This window comes from Lithobates pipiens, unplaced genomic scaffold, assembly GCF_037356315.1.
Source record: "Lithobates pipiens isolate NorthernLeopardFrog02 unplaced genomic scaffold, aLitPip1_a1.2 Scaffold_22, whole genome shotgun sequence".
Taxonomy (NCBI): Eukaryota; Metazoa; Chordata; class Amphibia; order Anura; family Ranidae; genus Lithobates; species Lithobates pipiens.
Window position 1 is genome coordinate 296,918,983 of NW_027507784.1, and position 22,638 is coordinate 296,941,620.

General features: G+C 43.8%; 1 protein-coding gene across 1 annotated transcript in view; it reads right to left on the reverse strand.

Annotated features, from left to right (window-relative positions):
• Positions 1-21,809, reverse strand: part of LOC143924747 (lysosomal dipeptide transporter MFSD1-like) — a 47,141-nt gene extending 25,332 nt beyond the window's left edge. Inside the window, exons 1-4 of the mRNA XM_077449181.1 lie at positions 21,696-21,809; positions 4,574-4,674; positions 2,747-2,868; positions 57-112 (exon numbers count right to left, since the gene is read on the reverse strand). Coding sequence (XP_077305307.1) covers positions 57-112; positions 2,747-2,868; positions 4,574-4,674; positions 21,696-21,717 — 301 coding nt within the window. The 5' untranslated portion in view covers positions 21,718-21,809. The remainder of the gene's footprint in view (positions 1-56; positions 113-2,746; positions 2,869-4,573; positions 4,675-21,695) is intronic.
• Positions 21,810-22,638: the final 829 nt, after the last annotated feature.

Below are 22,638 nucleotides of genomic sequence, written 5' to 3' on the forward strand. Positions count from 1 at the left end.
ATATTTAAATCTACAGAAAAATCGATACAAACATAAATAAATACTTTAGAACTCACATCTGTTCCCTAGCTTGTCGATGAGAAATCCCGCCATGATCACAACCAACGCATTGCTGAGAAATAAGAGAAAAAAAAATAAAAAAAATATAAAACGAAAAGCTGAAATGTGGAACTTTGTGAACACAATTTAGAACCAGGTTTCTTTCGAACAAGATATATCTGGTTCTGATTATAAACGTAGGGTGAAGTTTTCTAGATATTGTGCGGTGTCCAGTGTGGTTCAGCCTTACCCTGTATAGCCTTTTATTGCCATTCCCATGTATGCAAAGGACAACGTATTGTGCAAGAGTTGGCCCCAAGCTACTCCCAGTGCAGGTACATTACTGGCAATGGCCCCAAATGCATTGAGGCACCTGAACCACTATGAATCAACCTATTAGAGAAGCCTGCTTTGACACGTGTGTGTGTGTGTGTTGGGGGGGGGCTAACATTACAATCTGCCTCCTCGGCATAAGATGGTACAAAAGCAAGACAGGTCTGCATTGGAGTTTATTAACCACTTCAATACTGGGCACTTATACACCTTCCTGCCCAGACCAATTTTGAGCTTTCAGCGCTGTCGCACTTTGAATGACAATTGCGCGGTCATGCTACATTGTACCCAAACTAAATTTTTATCATTTTGTTCCCACAAATAGAGATTTCTTTTGGTGGTATTTGATCGCCTCTGGGATTTTTATTTTCTGCTAAACAAATAAAAAAAGACCGAAAATCTTGAAAAAAACAAAAACATGTTTTTTTTGTTTCAGTTACAAAACTTTGTAAATAAGTAAGTTTTCTCCTTCACTGATGGCCACTGACAGGGCTGCAGTGATGGGCACCGATGAGGTGGCACAAATGAAGTGGCACTGATATGTGACACAGATAGACACTGATAGGTGGCACAAATAGGCACTGATAGGTGGCACGGATTGGCATGGATGGACGGCATGGATAGGTGGCACAAATGGGCATGGATAGGTGGCGCGGATGGGCATGGATAGGCGGCATGGATGGGCACTGATAGGCGGCATTGTAATTTAAAGTATTGTAGGGATGGATGCCAATCAGTGCCAAACAATGCATGCCAATCAGTGATGCCCATTGTGGGCACTGATTGGCATCCATTATGGGCACTGATTGGCATTCATTATGGGCACTGTCTGGCATCCCTGGTGGTCTAGGGGGGCATACCTGGTGCTGGGTATCCCTGGTGGTCTGGTGGCATCCCTGGTGGTCCAGTGTGGGCATTCTCGATCAGCACAGACCCCCCCGTCAGAGGAGCAGCCGATCGGCTATCCTCTACTCACGTCTGACAGACGCGAGTGAGGAAAAGCCGCTCACCGGCTCTTCCTATTTACACTGATCAGCCGTGATTGGACACGGCTGATCACGTGGTAAAGAGTCTCCGTCGGAGACTGACACCCTGTAACAACGATCGCCGCGATGCGCGCCCTCGGGGGTGCGCAGCGGCTTAATATCCTGGTCACGTCATATGACGTCCGGTCAGGATATTAAAATCACTTTGCAACCGTCATTTTGCTATATGGCGGGCGGCAAGTGGTTAAGCTTCAGGCACTGCAGGTATGCAACATGATGAATAGTTCTCTTTAACTACTTAATGACCACCCCACGCCGATATACGTCGGCAGAATGACATGGCTGGGCACAATCACGTACCTGTATGTGGCTCTTTAAGTGCCCAGCCGTGGGTTGGGAGCGCGCCGTCACAGGACATCGAGAGCAGTGATCGCTGTCATGAGTGTTGTACCTCCCCCCCCCCACAGTTAGAATCACTCCCTAGGACACACTTAACCTCTTCACCGCCCCTAGTGGTTAACTCCTTCACTGGCAGTATCATTTACACAGTAATTAATGCATTTTGGTCACAACATATTGTCAAAAATGTCCAATGTGTATGCCATAATGTTGCAGTCCCAATAAAAAAAAACAAAAAAAAAAAATGAAGATCACCACAATTACTAATAAAAAATAAAATGCCATAAAACTATCCCCTATTTTGTAGACGCTATAACTTTTGCGCAAACCAATCAATAGACGCTTGATATTAGATATTTTTGGGGGATATTTGATAGCAAAAAGTAAAACATAATGCATTTTTTTTCAAAATTTACACTTTTTTGGTATATACATATCATTTCCAGGGGATGGAGTCACTGCATTCCATCCCCAAGATGGAGCCAGCATTAGTGGAGACAGGCGGATTAAAAAGAAAAATGTCTGCCTGCACCTGCTGCCAACCAGAAGTGATGCCCACAGCAGTCTCAACAGCACCCTGTGGAATGGGAGGAACAGCTCTCAGGTAACGAAAACATTGGTGGAGCAGGAAGCCTGGTCTCTCAGGACATCACCTATGAGCTCCCAACTCCCCACAGTGTTCTCTCCGGAGGAAAAACAAAAACTGACATGTGGGAAGGAGCCGACTTTTAAAGTTTGGTGGAAGAGCTGTTTCCTGTTGGCAACGGGTGGAGGGACTCTCTCGGGTGCTGTCCTGAAAGGCATTAAGGGAAAAACATGTAATTTACGTGTTATGCAGTCTGACCGTATACCAATGAAAGGCAAGACTTCAATAAGGCTTTAAGGCAAATTGATTGCCAAGTGAACCAAACTATTTCTTTTCCTCAGTTTTTTATCCACAAGCCCAATTATTAAATTCAAAGCAGTGTAATAGTGTTCAGTATACTCACGTCCAGGCGTATATAGCGTACAGCAGATTATACTGCTCTGGAGTCATGCCCAGCCCCTCCACACAGCCAGTGCTGCCATTATGGTGCGTGCCATTTGGCTGACCAACATTACATGTCAGATTCTGTAAACAATGCAGAGATGTGAGACAACAACGTTACTGAGAGTTACAGGAATGGCAATGTATACAAAGACATCCATCCAATATGTCATCTAATGTGTAATGGTAACATTCAGAGTGCAACGAAACTGGCATGCGTTCTTTCGGAAATGTCAAAATGTAAAGTTGTCATTTCTGTATGCAGCTTACTGCATTTTTTTTCTACTCTTGGATAGAAAGATTAGAAGTCCTGTCCTGTTTTTACTGCTATCTGGGGGTCCGTTATGCTGGTCATACACACTTCAATAAATCATGGATTACTTCCTCAATATGAATAATCGATCTATAGTCATCAACCCATTTCATTGATATGAACACACACAGCAAAGTGGATTTTGAATGGTAGGTAAGGTGCATTCGTAACTTACAAATGTAAGTCATAGATCGCATCTCTGTTCCCACCATGCATTCTCATACTCTAATCAAACAAGATACATAAACAAAGTATCTCAGTGCTGCTGATCAATGTAAAGCGATTGATAATATTCGGCCCTGGACGATTGATTTTGTTTTAATTCAATCTGATCTAAATTGAGTTTATAGCGTTCAGAAAAGAAAAGATTCTAGCTATTTAATTGCTTGCAGATTCAGTCATTTTGATCAAATCACATAATCTGATAATAAAACTGAAGTGTGTATGACCACCATTAGACAGATTTATCCCAACTGCTTGTCCTGCTCATGTTTTACGAGACAGGAAGTGAAGGGAAATCTGCAAGAGAAGCACACACAAAATTCTAACAGGGGTTCTAGACTTCCCTTTTTTCAATTTGTGTTGTAGGAGAGTTCCGCTCACTTCCTGTCTGATAAAACAGAGAAGGGAAATCAGTTTAACAGTCCTCTATAGCAGTGAAAACCAGACAGGGGTCTGGTTTTAAGTAGCCTATAAAGGACTTTATTTTCTTTCTTTCCCACACGAGTGGAAGGAAAGAAAATTGCTAGATTCCGCCATCTACATTGACTGCCACTGCACTACTGTATTCTGCCAATGGGTAGCACGGGAAGCCTTCCCGGCTGGCAGTAATCAAATGAAAAGAAAAAAATCCTACAAGCCAATTGTACACAAATCAATCAATGGATCGACTTGGGTACAATCAGCCTGCCCATACAGAGATCGAATCTCAGCCGGTCCAATGTCTCTACATGTTTTGGATGGACACTCACATTAATGTCAGAATAGTTTTATTACGTCTTTGAAATGAACCTCACCATGTCAGACCAGTGTGTTGTTGCCACATCCCTAATTTTATATCAAGGAAAGAGAATCCCCTTCGTTGGGACTTTGTAGGCAACAACCACACATGTATGAATTAGAAATATAATTTATTAGGTTTACATAAAATCATTCTATCATGGAATGACCGATAGTTAAAAGGACAGAGCAAAAATACACAAAATGTACAAAAAATAAAGAAAAATCAAACAAGACAAAAAAAAACAACAGGTTACATGGCTTGCATTTCAAAAAAGATTGTTGTTACTCTCCGGTATACAGTGGTCTCCGGTACCCGACACGTTTCTGGTTCAAGCACCTTCGTCAGGGGTATTTAATAAGAGTATATGCAGTCATAATTTTGTCTTGCTACAAAAAATAAAGAAAAACATATCATAGCGATAAAAAACATGGATATTTGACAACCATAAGGGACGGATGAACCTCAACACTTACCCCTTGGAATTGGTCCTGCAGAACACTGGGAATATCAAAGCAGAAATAGGAGCCAAAGGTGAGCATGCAGTTGAAAAAGAGAACCACAAATCGGTAATACCCTGAAAAAGTGAAAGGGACAATTTTAATTACGGCACAGACTTCACCAACTGAATACAATTCAGGGATCTGATCCATGCGCTGGTCCTGCTCAGATGTACACTCAGGGATACACTTGGAGATCCGTGCAGCTGTCTGCATAGAACACCTGTGTGGGTATACACCGCCTTTTGCAAGGGTATAGGAAACAGTACCCCTATGTGAATCAAGCCAACAGTACCCCTATGTGAATCAAGCCTTAAAATAATGGAGACCTATTATAATTTCTATCAGATTTTTACTGCCGTCTATGTAAGAGCGTGAGAACATGGCCAACGGGGTAGAGTCATGTATCGCAGTAAAGAAGGCAGATAGAGTAAAAAATGTATTTCAAATGGCATCTTCTGTTTTCATCAGCAGGGGATCTGATCGGACCACAGCAGGCCGTGTATGCTCAGTTTATGCAGAGCGGAAATGGACAGAGTCCACGTTGCTCTATAGACAGCCGGGAGTAAACAGAATCCGCAGTCCATTTACACGTGACTACCACCGATCCAATCTGCCTACACAGAGGAGAACGAATCAACTTACGTTTGTTTTTAGCAGACCAGGTCAGAGAAAGGCGGGTGTAAAACGGACACAAGCTTATTTACACCTTCTGGTCCATAGGGGGCAATGGACCATCTGATCAGGTCCACCTGAAAAACTGACAGGTGGACCTGATTGGAACGGTCATGTCCTACTTACATTTGGGGCTTTTTTAACTTCATTAACGTGATAGTTACACCACTTATTCCTACAGATAAGTTTATAATAAGGCTTACCTGTAGATACTGTGAATATCTCCTAAACTTGCACTGTTTAGGAGATATTCACAGTGCTTGCCCTCTGAAGGTCCGGCATACCATGCCAGCTCTTTAGAGCTGGGGCCGTAAAACGACAGCTCTTGTGCACATGCACGGGAGTGACATTGCACCCCTGGCCACTCATGTAGCCGGAGGCCACAAACCCAGAAGGAAGACCAGGGTAAGATGTCAGCCCGCTCAGCTGTGACAGTGTGGCGCTGGAGGGCTTAGTTCTAAGGTAAGTTTCTCATAATGAGCTAGTATGAGATGCATACTAGCACATTATGACATTGCCTTGCAGGTTTCCCCCAACCCCACCAACTGCGGTTTACTACTGCGTTAATTTCCTTACACTGATCTAGCTTTGTCCTCTCAAACTGACATCTTTTTTACATCATGCGGAGCTGTCTGTCTCTTCCTGGTTGAACCAAATAATTCTATCTTGGATCAGACCACAGGACATGGTTCCAGTAATCCATGTTCTTAGGCCGCGCACACACGGGCGGACTGTATGGCCTACTTAGTCCGTCGAAACACATTTCAGCGGACAGTCCGCTCGTGTGTGGGCTTCAGCGGACTTTTTCAGCGTGCAGTCTGGCGTACTAAGTATTTCGGATTTTTCGAAATTCTGTCCGTCATACTTTGGTTTCAGCGGACAATCCGCTCCTCAGTAGGCTAGTTCGACGGACTAAGAATGGCGCATGCTCAGAAAGGATTTACACGGCGGAAGGGTGCATTGCTGTGTATTGGACTTCCTATTTCTAGTCCCATCGTACGTGCTGTACACGTCATCGCGCAAGCTTTCGACGGACTGTTTGTGCATCCGTGTGTGGTCAAGTCCGTTCATTCGAAAGTATGACGGACTGTCCGTCGGATTGTATGACGGACTAAGTAGGCCATACAGTCCGCCCGTGTGTACGCGGCCTTAGTCTACTTGTCTTCAGCAAACTTTTTGCAGGCTTTCTTGTGCATAATCTTTAAAGTATGCTTCCTTCAGGGACGACAACCATGCGGACTAATTTGATGTAGTGTGCGGCGGATGGTCTGAGCACTGACAGGCTGACCCCCCCCCCACCCCTTCAACCTCTGCAGCAATGCTGGCAGCACTCATATGTCAATTTCCCAAAGACAACCTCTGGATGGATATGACACGGAGCATGTGCACTCAACTTCTTTGATTCACCATGGCGAGGCCTGGACTGACTGGAACCTGTCCTATTAAATGGCTGTATGGTCTTGACCACCGTGCTGCAGCTCTGTTTCAGGGTCCTGGAAATCTTCTTATAGCTTATGCCAGCCCTCAAATTTTCTACTCGCCTACTTGCATTTTGCGAGTGGAAAATGAGGGGTGGCGAGGAGCTGGGCTGCCTGTGAGTGGGGGGGTGAGCACCGCCGGTGGGCGGGGGGTTGATCGGGAGCCTTTCTCCCGGTGGAAGAGTGCCATGGAGTTAGAGGAGAGCCATAGAATCACTGAGTGGTAAAACATGCTGCAACAGCTTACATTGAGACTGTCTCCGCTCTGATCACTCTCACACAGCCCCGCCTCCTCCTAACCCCGCGCCTGTAATAGAAAGAACGCGGGTCCAATGCTGGGATTCATTCTCTCTATCACAGGCGCGGGGTTAGGAGGAGGCGGGGCTGTGTGAGAGTGAGCAGAGTGGAGACAGTCTCAATGTCAGCTGTTACAGGGTGTTTTACCGATCTGCGATCCTGGCTCTCCTCTAACTCATCATGATCCGGACGGCCTCTTACCTTCTCCACCCTGGCAAGGATTTAATGGGGGCACGGTGAGGCTGCAATGTGGGGCACGGTGAGGCTGCAATGTGGGGCACAAGTCACACTGCATTGAGAGGCTGTGCTGAGGGAAACTGATAAAGCTGTTAAATATATATTTTTGTAACTTAATTCTGCATAAAACATTTAAGTGTTATTTCATGAGATCATTTATGATGGCGTGATTAGGGGTGGAGCAGGGTAAGGGTTGGGTGGGGCAACTGGTGGCGAGTAACCCTTGAGACCTGGCTAGTAGCTCAGGACTTGAAATTTTGATCCCTGGCCTAGGCCATCTTTATGTAGAGCAACAATTCTTTGCCATGAGGTGCCATGTTGAACTTCCAGTTTTCAGGTTGAGAGCAATAACACCAAATTTAACACATGTGCTCCCCATTCACACCTGAGACCTTGTAACACAAATGAGTCATATGACACCGGTGAGGCAAAGTGGCTAATTGAGCCCAGTTTGGAAATTTTCACTTAAGGGTGTACTCACTTTTATTGCCAGCGGTTTACATATTAATGGCTGTGTGTTGAGTTACTTTGAGGGAATAGGAAATGTACTATTATACAAGCTGTACACTCACTACTTTACATTGTAGCAAAGTGTCATTTCTTCAGTGTTGTCACTGAAATTTTTTTAACATGGGTTCCTATGGAACATGTTCACATCAATGCATTTTTGTGCCTCTGCGTTTTTGGAAAGGGTCAGGGACTTTTTTTCATGCAAAATGCAGCGTTTTGCATGTAATAGAAGTCAATGGACCTGCATCAAAAACGCAAGTACCGAGTTTTTACTGCGTTTTTGCCGCGATTTGCGGTTTAATTTTTTTTTTCACTGTATATATCTGTATGTAGCTGGTTGCTAAGCAACCACAGTGTAAAAAAAAAACCTGCAAAACGCGGCAAAATCACGGTAAAAACGCGTGTCAAAAGCAACACGCATAGATGTGAATCGAGCCTAAGTGTCCATACATTAAAAGTCAGCAGCTGCAGTATTTGTAGCTGCTGACTTATTTTTTTGTGGGAGGGCTGGACCTTCTCTAAAGGCCTAATTCACACCTATGCATTTTTAGTGCTTTTTACATTTTGCTGATTAGCACTACAAGTTCCATGGGAAATCGTGTTAAATGGACTTTCCTGACGCCTTCATGGCAGCACACACTGGGTTGTGACTCCGCCCCCACAACCTGACAGGATTGGATTAACTATAAATTTGAAGGGGAGACACCCTGCTGCATTCTCTTTTTTATCCTCACCTGACAGGTTGGACGGACGGAGTTTTCCTGTTACAGATGAATAAGCCTCTACCGCATTCGCCCCAGCAGGTTCAAGCCTCTCCTGTTTGGAAGTCCCTCCTGTACAGTCTCTAAAGGAGCTTCTATGGAGGGAACCCCCGCTCTGGTGGTCTCAAGGGGCTACTGGATTTCTGGCATTACCAAAGCTTTAAAGAAGCTTTTTTACCTTTGCAGTGGACTCCCCTTCTTCTTTTGCCTATTAATTCCTCTTATTTAAATAATATCCATCTTTTATTCCTATAGTAAGTGGTGGTTTATATTCCCTTTTTTTCTCTACCTTTGGGATTGCTGTCTCTTGTAGTCCCCTGTCATGGCCGCCGTTTGTTTCTCCTTCAGTGGTGTTTTCTCTATGCTGTAATTCCAGCCTAGATGGCGCCGTTCGGCCACTCTGAGCACGTGCAGTGCTAGTGTTTTTTCCCCCTATGTTTTTAATGTGTGTTCCCTTATCCAAAATGGCGCTGGAACACTCTGGACGCTTCTGTGCATGCGCAGAGCGTCAATTAGCCGCCGCAATGGCGCTATTTTCAAATACAGAGCTGTATTTCTCTGTGATTCTGCTGTGCAATCTGCAAAACTTAAGGAAGGTTGCTGCCTCTGCATGTAGATCACTCTGCAGTCTCCAGGTAAGTCCCTGTGGGACTCCTATATATATTATTGTTATTATATTGTTTCTTGCAGATAAACTTTGTTAATAAATAATATATATATATTTATATTTATAAGTGAATTGTATGTGTATATGTGTGTGTGTATATGTGTGTGTGTGTGTGTGTGTGTATGTATATATATATATATATATACCCATATTATTTCTCTTTATATCTCAGACTGTCCTTCACCCCTTTTTTTTTCTATGGAGTCCACTGCCCACGCAGACCACCATCAGCAAGTTAGGTAAGAGGCTTTACCGGGCAAGGTAAGTATTGAAGGGGAGAAAAAAAGAGTGACAGACGTTAAATGCTGAATTTTTTTGGCAGCCCGTCTAGATCAAGAGGCGCAGCCATGGGGGAAGGTCTAGCCATACGTCTAGCAGGATGTCCCGCAGGAGCCGCTCAAGATCTCCTTCATGGCACTGAAGACATAGCCACTCACAACATAGCTACTCACGCCACAGTCGATCAAGTCGCAGGAGATCTCCTTCTTCACAATGTCAAAGCCGCCACATCCAACCTGCAGCAAATGCTTGCTGGGTATCTGTCGCAGACGCAAGAATTGCTACAGACCTCATAAGAGAATCAGTGCGGGAGTCCATACTGGAAACAACAACACCAGCATTAGATAGAGCTGCTCCCAGTACGTCTTCAGCAGACCCCCATCTCACTCAGGCATCACAATCTTCCTCTGAAGATGAGGGTCAGGAGATGTCAGTGGGCTTTGATTTTTCCCTGGTGGAACCCTTTGCAAAGGGCGTTAAAGAAGCATTCGGATGGCAAAATGATGCGGCGGAACCTCAGAAAATACGGAAATATTTTCCAAACCTAAAAAGAGATCCGTTATCCTTCCCATTTATAGAGGAGCTGGAGGATCTCATTAAAGACGAGTGGGAGAGGTCTGACAAAAGATCTAGTCTTACAAACAGATTAGCCAAGATGTACCCTTTAAAAGAGTCAAAAGTGAAGCCTTTAATTAATGCTCCCATCATCGATTCCTCATTAATGCGCCTCACCCGCCACGTCACACTACCAATCGAGGATGCTGTTTACTTTCGGGATGTGCTCGACCGAAAGATGGACCTAGAATTGAAGAAGGCATATTCCATGGCTGGGGGAGCCTGTAGACCAGCAATTACCACAGCAGCAGTGGCCACAGCCATCTCAGGATGGGCATCTAAAATAGAAAAAGACCTACAGGATGGCATTGAAATGGGAAAGATTATTTCCTCTCTGCAAGAAGTCAAGCTAGCAGATGCATCAGTAGATATTATAAGATGTTCAGCCAAGGCTATGCTGGCCTCCGTAACAGCGAGAAGAGCGCTATGGCTCAAACCGTGGATGGCCGATACAGCATCAAAAATAAATTGGTGCAGAATTCCATATCAAAAGTATAGTGTAAGCGCTCAACTTATATATATATGTTTCTTATAGTGCTACAAAATGATATGTGCTCGGATGTGTCAAAATATATATGAAATTACCCCGAAGAGAGGGAATAATGCTGTATTACAAAAAATGAGAAAAATATATAAAAATATATAAAGTGACTTATACATATATATGTAAACCAAAATGGTGACTGTGTGAATATTTATCCCGGAGGGAAAACAATGACTATAAATTTATATAAATATAAATAATCACAGTGATAGAGTCCATAAACAGATATATAGTCCAAAAAACGTGCAAGATGTCAATCTGAACGTGTTGTGATAACAGCCAGGATTCTGTGATATTGTGACCGAAGAAGATAATATTTCACCCTGTGACGATCCCACCACCTTATAGGGTACAGGCTTACCGGATCTATATGACCCTAGCAGACATACGCCTCAGGGGTCAATCAAAGCTTGTGATCCCAGCCAAAATGGTCTCACGGATTGGATGTATCAATCATGGCATATACGATCCCAACAAACGACTAGATGTAGTCACTATTCTTCATGTACATATACAAATCCGACAACGACTCAGGCATGGAAGATGAAGAAACAAGGCCAACATGGCATAATAACGTTTTGAAAAAAACCTTTAATAAAAAATTTTGCTAAAACTCACATTTCCAAGATGGACAATAAAGTATGTCAGAGAGAAAAAAGTGGCAGTAGCGGAGTCCTCCCAACGCGTTTCGACCCACCGGTCATCATCTGGGGTCATGTTGGCCTTGTTTCTTCATCTTCCATGCCTGAGTCGTTGTCGGATTTGTATATGTACATGAAGAATAGTGACTACATCTAGTCGTTTGTTGGGATCGTATATGCCATGATTGATACATCCAATCCGTGAGACCATTTTTGCTGGGATCACAAGCTTTGATTGACCCCTGAGGCGTATGTCTGCTAGGGTCATATAGATCCGGTAAGCCTGTACCCTATAAGGTGGTGGGATCGTCACAGGGTGAAATATTATCTTCTTCGGTCACAATATCACAGAATCCTGGCTGTTATCACAACACGTTCAGATTGACATCTTGCACGTTTTTTGGACTATATATCTGTTTATGGACTCTATCACTGTGATTATTTATATTTATATAAATTTATAGTCATTGTTTTCCCTCCGGGATAAATATTCACACAGTCACCATTTTGGTTTACATATATATGTATAAGTCACTTTATATATTTTTATATATTTTTCTCATTTTTTGTAATACAGCATTATTCCCTCTCTTCGGGGTAATTTCATATATATTTTGACACATCCGAGCACATATCATTTTGTAGCACTATAAGAAACATATATATATAAGTTGAGCGCTTACACTATACTTTTGACATGTTTCCCAGCTAAAAAGTCCCTAATTTTAGCGTGTTAGCAGCTTATTGCTTATATTTTTCTATTTTCTTTTTTTCAATTTTTCTTTTTTTCATTTGCGCAATATTGTTGGTGTATAGCAGAATTCCATATGATGGCGCAAATCTGTTCGGTGCCAAGTTAGACTCTGCCATATCCAAGGTAACAGGAGGGAAGTCAGGCCTGATCCCCTCCGACAGGAGACCCAAGACGCAGAAGGGACCTGTTTACAGACGTAATCTTCCAGACAAATATAGAGAGTCCAGGTCCTACTCTCCTGGTAGGGAATTTAGAAGGGACTGGAAAAACACAAAACCTTCTTTTCTAAGGATACAGAAATCTAAGGCCACCCCGGCAGGGGAACAGAAGGAACTTCACCAAGATCTGGTCAGACCATATAAAGGATTTATGGACATTGTCCATAATCCGATTCGGACACAGGTGGAAATTCAAAAACAGACTCCCACCAAATCATTTCCAGGCAACCAGAGTACCATCCTCAGTACCCCAAAGGATTCTGCTAGTAAAGTACGTAGCAGAATTGAAACAAAAGGGAGCGATCCTGGAGGTCCCATCATGCCAAAAGGGAAGAGGGTTCTACTCTTCCTTGTTTCTACTAAAAGACAGGGGATTTGCGTCCTGTATTAGACCTCAAGATGCTCAACAAGGATATCAAAGTGGAGGCTTTCAAAATGGAAAACCTTCAATCCATACTTCTAGCAATAAATCTTGGCGATTGGATGCTTTCAATAGATTTATCGGACGCTTATCTGCATATACCAATTCATCCGGCCTTTCAAAAGTTTCTCCGGTTAGCCATAAACCAACATCATTTCCAATTCCAGTGCCTCCCATTCGGCATCTCTTCGGCACCCAGGACATTTACAAAAGTATTGTTACCGTTGGTGGCTTTCCTCAGAGAAAAGGGATTACGCGTCCACCATTATCTGGACGACATCCTACTTTTAGCAAAGGATCAAGAGACGTTGATTCATCACCGAGAGATCCTCCTTACAACCCTCCAGAAGTGGGTGGATAATCAATTGGGAAAAGAGCTGTCTGCGACCCACACAAAATATGATATTTTTAGGGGCAGATCTGAACCCCAAAACAAACAAGATACAGCTCCCACAAGAGAAGATCCGGCCTCTGATACAGAAAATGCAGAAGCTGCTATCAAGGAATCACTTACCAGCCAGAGCCTGTCTGAGTGTACTAGGGTCCATGTCCGCAACCATACCCATGGTGCGATGGGCACAGTGACACATGAGAACCTTATAGAACTCATTCCTCAGGCAGTGGGATGGAGTCTCAATGCGTCAGTCCATCTTCATCTCCAGATCGGTGAAGCAATCGATATGGTGGTGGACGCGCCCGAGCAATCTCAGGAAATACAAACCGATAGTCCCTCCAGACCCGGAAGTAGTCACTTCGGATGCCTGCCAGAGCGGTTGGGGGGCCCACTATCAAGACCAGGCAGCCCAGGGCCAGTGGCATATTCAGGTTTAAGGTTTGGTCTCGAACATTTTAGAGCTCAGGGAAGCCGTTTATGCCTTAAGGGCATTCGCACCATTTCTGACGGACAAGAATGTGCTCATTCGAATGGACAACCAAGTAGCAGTGTCTTATGTTCAGAAGCAAGGGGGTACCAGGAGTACCACCTTGATGGAAGAAGTTTGGCCCATCTTGGAATGGGCTCAGATACATCTAACAAGTTTAAAAGCAGTGTATGTCCCAGCGGCACAGAACATACTACCCGACTGCCTGAGTCGAGAAACGCTATCCAACAACGAGTGGTGGTTGAACCCTCGGACTTTCTCCCTCCTTACGGAAATCTGGGGAACGCCGGAAGTAGATTTAGCAGCCACTCCGACGAATACCAAGTGCCACAGATTCCTGTCAAGAGGTTCATTCCCATCGGTGGAGGGAGTGGACTGTCTAGTTCACCCATGGAACTTCAAGTTGGGGTATATATTCCCTCCAACTCCGTTAATTGTGAGGTTCCCATCCAGGCTTCGGAGATCCTCGGTGACGGTATTTACGATTATTCCACTGTGGCCGAGGAGGCCGTGGTTCACGACACTCTTACAGCTCAGCCTTCAACCTCCAGTTCCTCTCCCAATAACTCCGGATTATCTGTCTCAAGGTCAATTTTTACATCCTGCATCAGAGAAATTACACCTGATGGCCTGGAGATTGAGAGGGCTAGACTAAGAGCGCAAGGCTGTTCTCATGAAGTCTACCCTGATGCAAGCCAGGAAAGCCACTACCAATACCATCTATTCAAAGGTTTGGGGAAGATTCTGCTTCATGGCACAACAGAAAGCATGTAATTCCCTTTCTCCGGAACCCTCTCAGGTCCTGGAATTCCTCCAGTCGGGGGTCAACAAGGGTCTAAGCTTAAGTACCCTAAAGGTTCAGGTATCAGCTCTGTCAGCTAAAACAGATACTAAGTGGGCATTCCACCCATTGGTAATCCAATTTACAGAGCCTATCTAAACATTAAACCCCCCAGGAGGCCAGTCTTTCCATCATGGGATCTTTCAATAGTTCTCCATGCTCTCGCTTCTCCTCCGTTTGTTCCATTTGAAACTATCTCTTTATGGGACTTGACTTTAAAACTGTCTTTTCTCATTGTGATTACATCAGCTAGGAGAGTGTCGGAGATCCAAGCATTAAGTTAGTTCTCTTTCCTGACAAAGTAGTCCTCAGACCTTCCGAACACTTCATACCCAAAGTGGCAACTTCCTTCCATTACAACCATCATCCTTCCATCCTTCACGGACGATCAGGGTAATCCTCATCCAGTAGATGTCAAAACAACCATCATGAACTACTTAACTGCTACCACCTCTTTTAGGAAAACTAACTCTCTTTTGATCATTCCCCATGGAACCAGGCGTGGGCAAGCCGCCTCCTCATGCACTATTGCATCCTGGTTAGTCAGAACCATTAAAAAAGCTTACTCCACCCAGCATATGGCGATTCTTGAAGACAGCAGGGCTCATTCAACTAGGGCATTGGCTACCTCTTGGGCAGCGTATTGCAGGGTCTCACCAGAGACAATATGCAGGGCAGCAACGTGGTCCTCCAGGAATACCTTTATTTCCCACTACAAGGTGGATTCTGCTCATTTATCCATGGCTGACTTCGGCAGATCCGTCATTAGAGCCAATTCTTCAGCATTATAAGGAATAAATATTATTTTACTTGCACCCACCCGACTGGCGAGTTATTTCCCAGTGTGTGCTGCCATGAAGGCGTCAGGAAAATGGAAAATTGTATACTCACCTTTCCGTAATTTTCCTTTCCTGACGCATCTTCATGGCAGCACACAGTTGCCCTCCCTGTTTCTTTTGTGATGATATTTACAGAGAATGCAGCAGGGTGTCTCCCCTTCAAATTTATAGTTAATCCAATCCTGTCAGGTTGTGGGGGCGGAGTCACAACCCAGTGTGTGCTGCCATGAAGATGCGTCAGGAAAGGAAAATTACGGAAAGGTGAGTATACAATTTTCCATTTTAGTGCAAATCTACAAAATGCACTAAAAATGCATAGGTGTGAATCAGGCCTAAGTAAATGAAGGACTGAATTCAATTCTGTTTTCTGGTCTTTTTTCGCTGCATGGCACGAAAGACACATGGTAAGGCACCACCACACTTCCCTTTCCCAATCAGGATCTTCCCTGTGCAGATCTACCAAGGAGAGATCTTCCAGAAAAAAAAAAATAGAATAGAGCTGGAACATTAAAACGAGTGCCTTGATTCTTGTCAGGTTCCCTTTAGGCTGGATTCACACCTATGCAGTTTTAGTGCTTTTTGCATTTTGCAGATCTGCACTGCAGAATATGTTCCATAGGAAACCATGTTAAATGGACTGTAGTGCAAATCTGCAAAATGCAAAAAGCACTAAAAATGCATAGGTGTGAATCAGGCCTTAGTGGGGGGTAGATCTCTGCTGCTGACCTCTGTCCTGTTCAAAAGACACAAGGGTTACATCTCAAAGCAAAAACAGCTTTTACAAACACCAATAAAGCTTTTAAGCCTTTGACCTGTAAACATGACAACCAGATGCTGAGGAAGCAAAATGCACAGGAAACCTGTCTACAAGGTGATCCTGCTTCTATAAAGCACTTTACATCTATATACGTGTATGTACTTTATGTGCAATAAGAAAGTTGGTTTAATTGGTATGAAGAACACTGACAGTTGAAATAATTTTAGTGCAGAATATAGATGAATGGCAATATTAGAAAATATATTACATGGGCGATACAAGATTAGTAAGGGCACTTTCACACCGACAGCGCGGGGACATCGGCGGTAAAATTAGCAGCGTTTTACCGTTGTTTTCGAGGCACTTTTTCAGCCACTAGCAGGGCACCTTTAACCCCCCACTAGCGTCCGAGTAAAGGATTAAAAGTGCCTGCAAAGCACCACTGCCCATTGATTTCAATTGGCAGGGGAGCTTTAGGCGTGGTGTATAAGGCTCGATTCACATCTATGCATGTTGCTTTTGAGCATTTTTGTAGTGCTTTTTGATGTGCTTGTCTTGTTTTTGGACACGCTTTTTTACTGCGATTTAGCATTTTTTCTTCTTCTTTTTTTACACTGTGGTCGCTTAGCAACCAGATATATACAGTGGAAAAAAAAAGCAAATTGTGGCAAAAAAAGCAGCAAAAAAGCAGGACTTGCGTTTTTGATGCAGGTCCATTGACTTCTATTACATGCAAAACGCTGCATTTTGCATGAAAAAAGTCCCCGACCCTTTCCAAAAACGCAGAGCCACAAAAATGCATTGATGTGAACATGTTCCATAGGAACCCATGTTAAAAAATTTCCCTGCATTTCTGCAAAATGCAACAAAAACGCGTTAGTGTGAATCAAGCCTAAATAAGCACTCAGGCTTTCACACTGGGACTGCAAATGAGGCATTTTTCAGGCGCTATTTTTAGTGCTAAAGTGCCTGAAAAACGCCACCAGTGTGAAAGGGGTCTTATAGGAACTTGCAGCCAGAACTTCAGGACTACAGCACAGCTCCCAAAGTCCTCTCTCCCCAACCTTTTATGTCTCTATTTTAGCTCTGATGTATAGACCTATATTAAAAAAAACATGTTCTGTTAATCATCTAAAATATTCACATTGCACTAACATTTTAATCTGCCCTTCAGGATTATTGCACTGGTTATTCTTTAAAGCTGAACTTCAGTCAAAAAAGAGATTATGACACGTGCAGTGTAAGAATAAATCCACACTACTGAAGGGTGTCCCATGTGTCTAGGGGGAGTTTACGTATAACTTGCTCTAGGCTGGCCATACACTAATAGAATTTCCTTCATTTTAAGTGTGTCCTTTTGATTTTCTAGTTTTTAGTGGAGTCCAATCAATGTTTGTTTTTGACCACAGTGACAAGAAATTCAAATTTCAAAAAAAAAAATAATTCTCAAACAAACAAGTTTCCTAGCCATACATGGGTTGAATTTATAAAAAAATTCTTTTGAAAATCTTACCTAAGAATTTTTGTTTGTATTTCACACCATTAGGGGGCTGCAGCAAGAGAGGATTTTTCGTGCGGCCATCAAATTTGAGTAAATTTTTTTTTAAAATGAACAATTTTCTAATCAATGATGGGAGAACCATGCAAGAAATGTAATTGAAAAAGAAATGCGCATGTGCAAGAAAAGAAAGAAAAGAAGATTCCCAGCCGCGAAAATTCTTTTCTATAGCAACACGAGGTGAAATTGAAGGCTTGGTTGGTCGAATTTCTAAATCAATGGTGTCATCATGGGATCACAAAACGCACACATTTTTTGATTTTCAAAAGAAAATTCTTTCCAAATTCGACCATGTATGGCCAGTCTGTAGTTTTAGTTTAGAAAGGCACATTAATACCAAAATCGAATGTTGAAAGCAAACATTTTGATGTACTTTTGAGCGACATTAGTCAAGTCATCAAATGTACTAACAACTATCATACGAATATCCGTACGAACATTTGTTTAAAAGTCTTGTAGTGAATGCCCAGCTTTACACTCACCCCTGGTACAGTGCATTCAGCGCCTAATGTTGGGTGCTAAGAGTTCCCATTCCAGTTGATGTCCTCGGATCACATCAGAATGTAAAGCACCTTGTGATTGGAGGAGGGAGATCATGATATTCAAATCACACTGCCCCTTGCATTCATCACAGCTCAGGCACACTACAGATCCCCCATTCAATAAATGTCTCATTTTCAACAAATGCAAGGTGCAGTGTGATTGGAGGAAGTGCTGATGAACGTCACAACATCCCCTCCTCCAATCACAGTGTGCCTTAAAAAAAAAAAAAGTTTACAGAATGGAGGAGTGATGGTAATCTGCTGTGATCTGCGTACTCCTGCCAAAACGAAAACTTTTATTCAACTTGTGCAATGTATTCAGCACCAACTGCATTGTATAGGGGAGTGGAAGTCAGAGTTGCACATGGCACTACAGCCTAGAGCAGCCTTACCCAACCTTTTCAACACAGGGGAACCCTTGAAATAACTTTCTGGTCTCAGTGTGATGGTTAGTGGGAAAAATGTTCCTTACATGTGTGGTCATTGGGAAGAATTACCCAATTGCAGATAGATAAAAAGCTCAATGGTGTCAGTGGGAACTTATCTGAGAGGCAGAAATTGCTCATTGTTCAAGGAATCCTGAGCAACCTCTGGAGGAACCCTGGGGTACCATGGAACCCTGGTTGAGAAACCGTGGTCTAGACACAGGAATGCCTGGAGCAAAACATGTCACTCACCTAGGCGGCAATGAAGGATGAGGGGTGGGTAACGTGCAAACCATAAAAAAAAGTTAAACAAAAAAGGGGAGGTCTTCATGGAGTGTTCCTATGCAGTACAATTTCAGCAGGCCATTAAATTCCTTTTAATTGCGGAGCCCCAAGAGCGCTGGGATTGGTGGTGATGTCTGCACTACAGAGAGGCCGCTCTGTGACCCCCAAAAACAGAAGCAACAAGTATTTTTGTCACTTCCGGATTTTTGTTTACCTGGGTGTTGGCAGCCAGGAAAGCAGCCGATCAGACCGATCTGTGCCTGACTGGCTGCATTGGAGGCCAGAGGAGAGATTTGGGGTCTAAAGCCTTGTACACACGGTCGGAGAATCCGTCGGAATGCGTCTTATCGGACCGTGTCGTCGGGTAATCAGACTGTGTGTGGTATGCATCGGACTGATTCCGTCCGAATCTCCGTCGGACCCAATTTTCCAACATGTTGGAAATATTTTCCGACCAACTGGTTTGATCGGACATACTCCGATCATGTGTAGAGAATTTTGATCGGACCAAGTGCCACGCATGCTCAGATCAAATTCCTACATCAAAGCTATTGGCTACTAGTCCCATCGTAACGAAATTACGTCATCACGTTCTGAATGATCGGATTTTTCGACAACTTAGTCCGACTGTGTGTATGCAACAGTTTCGGACAAGATCCGACGGGCAAAATCTGACGGACAAAATCCGACGGATTTGGTTGGCAGAATGTCCGACCGTGTGTACAGGGGCTAACAGACACCAGATCTCTCCATGAAGAGGGCGAAGGATGAACTGAGGCGCGTTCGCAACTCCACGTGCCCACCCCCGCCAGGAAGCTGACACTCCGCAGCGCTAATCACAGACAGTGAGACATTTCCCGATCCGCGGCTTCACAGATTGGGAAATTTCTCATTGCCTGTGATTAGCGCTTCAGAGTGCCAGCTTCCTGGGGGGTGCGGGCACGTGGAGTTTTGAACACGCCTGAGCTTTTCCCTAAAGAGGACCTGTCACAGCCCTTGCTGTCACAAGGGAAGTTGCTCATCCCTTGTGATAGCAATAGTTAGTACGAAAGAAAAAAAAAATATGAAAGTGTAAAAAATAAAAAAAAATAGAAAGCACCCCTGTCCCTACACACATATACAAGTCTCACACACATATGTAAATGGTGATCGCACCACACTTGTGAGGTATTGTTGTGAATGTCAGAGCAACACGTCTAGCCCCAAACCTCCTCTGTAACTCTAAACTGGTAACCTGCAAAGGTATTTAAAGCGTCACGGACCGCTATGGAGAATTTTAAGTACCATACTTTGGCACCATTCCATGGGTGTGCACAATTCAGCGCGCACGAAACCTGGATACATTCAGACTGGATGGTGGCTTCCTCTATGCAGGTTTCCAGGAGAATGTTTATACGAGCCGGTGCAGAGCCTGCCCGTCACTTCCCCGGTCTCACAAGCTCTCTCTGCCATTGTATGAATTTCCAGGATTGTGGGGACACTGCTGATCATGGAATACCAGCGGATATGTGTGTGGGGTTTGTGTTCGCCCCTGGTGAAGTGTCCTTTCCATCTCCAAGTGTCATACAATGCGACTGTCAGAGGATGAGTTCCTGCAGAGTGAAGACAGCGGTGTAGCGGGTGAGGGGGGCATGATTAGCCCAGGTGACATTGTACATTGTCTTGCTGGTAAAAGCGCCCCCTCGTACACCACAGCTGAGAAAGAGGCAGCGGCAGTGCAGTGATCAGGAGGGTCCTGGGCATTCCACTAAAAGGCAGCTCTCCTCGTCTACAGCCAGGATCCACCCAGAACAGTACACACACACACTACATATCACAAACAATACACACTGTACAGACAACACACACAATATATACACGTCTCACACAATACATGTTACACTACACATCACAAACAATATACACTCACTGTACACAGACAATACACGTTACACATCACAAACAATATGCACACACTTCACAAACATATACACTGTACACATGTTACACACATACTCTGTACACAGACAATACACACACAATATACATGTCTCACACAATACACGTCACAAATATACACACACACACACACTTCTAACATATACACACTGTACACGTCACACACACACATCACAAACAATATATACACACAGACAATACACACACACACAAACAATATACATGTCTCACACAATACACGTCACACATATATATATACACACACACACACTTCACAAACCTATACACACACTGTACACAGACAATACACATTACACACACACTTCACAAACATACATGTTACACACACACACAAATATACATGTCTCACACAATACATGTTACACACACGTCAAACAATATACACACTACACATGTTACACACCCTGTACACACATTCCACATTGCAATCCCCCTTCCCACAAAGACAATCATTCATTGGGTACAATATACCTGTAGGTGTAAATACATACGAGATATATATTTGTGTATGGTTAGCATTTTATTTAATAATGCAAAAATGGACACGTAGCCTCACTTCCCAGATTGAAAAAAAAAAAAGAGAGAAAGGGGGAATTAAGAAAACGGGACAGAAAAATAAAAGATGGAGAGAAGAAAGACAGTGTGTGTCTATACTAAAAAAAACTGCCGTCCGCCGCTAAAGTGTTTGAGTTTGACTTAAAGAAAAGGTGCCAACATAAGTGGGAATCCTCCACTATCCGAATATTCCCGCCATAATCCTATCAGTGCTATATAAAGATCCCCGGATCCCTCCCTCCACCTTCTCATCAGCCACGCTGATTCAGCTCACGTGACGCTTGCCATTTAAACCGATCACATGACCGCACAGTCACATGGCCTGAGTTCTGCTGAAACCCCTGCGGCGATTAACTGACCTCTCTCTGCTGGTACGGCCATTGCTTCTCATCACACTATATACAATGTCCTCCCAGCAGTCTCACCCCGACACAGCCAAACCAAATACTTGGCCTCAGCACAATTCCCCGCTCATATTACACAGATACACCGCTACTCTCTGACTCCGCCCTCTTGGAGATGATAGACAGGCACCGAGTCCCGCCCAGGGCGGAGTCACTCTGATCACCCCGCCCTCCGCTCCTACATACAGACAGTGAGAGCGCCGTACTGAGCATGGCCACCAGAGGGCTAAGGAGACATTCACAGCCCGCTGTACTATACATGTCCACCAGAGGGCGCGCCTGAGGAAAAAAAGCTTTATTATGTGGCTACTGGTATAGCCAGTCCAGCCGAACGTGTCCACCAGAGGGCGCACATGCTCTTTATGCTATTAACCCCTTCACGCCTAATGGTAAAAGAAATCTAAAAACCTAAACTCAATTTTGCAACTTTAGATGTGTTAGTAAAACTGTATGTAGCACTGACCCCAGAAGGAGCAGCTGGTTTTATTGGGCTTACCGTTACCTTCTGCTGCTCGTATGTGTCTAGGGGTTTCCTGCGGTAGATGCCCAAATCTATAGAGACTGACGACAGATCCCCTTAAAGGGATTTTTATTTGCAAAGAACGTAATTAAACAACAGTCTCTAGTATAGGATCAGAGGGTTAAGTGGAAAGTCCCGGTACTCTAAGGCTGGATTCACATCTAGGCATTTTTAGTGTTTTTTGCATTTTGCAGATTTGTACTACAGAATGTGTTCCATAGGAAACCATGGTACATGGACTATAGTGCAAATCTGCAAAATGCAAAAAGCGCTAAAACTGCATAGGTGTGAATCAGGCCTTAGTGTTGAAGTCAGTATAAAAGAACTTTCTTACTTTGAGTAAAATCCAGAGAATAGTCATTCACAGCTAGATCCTCG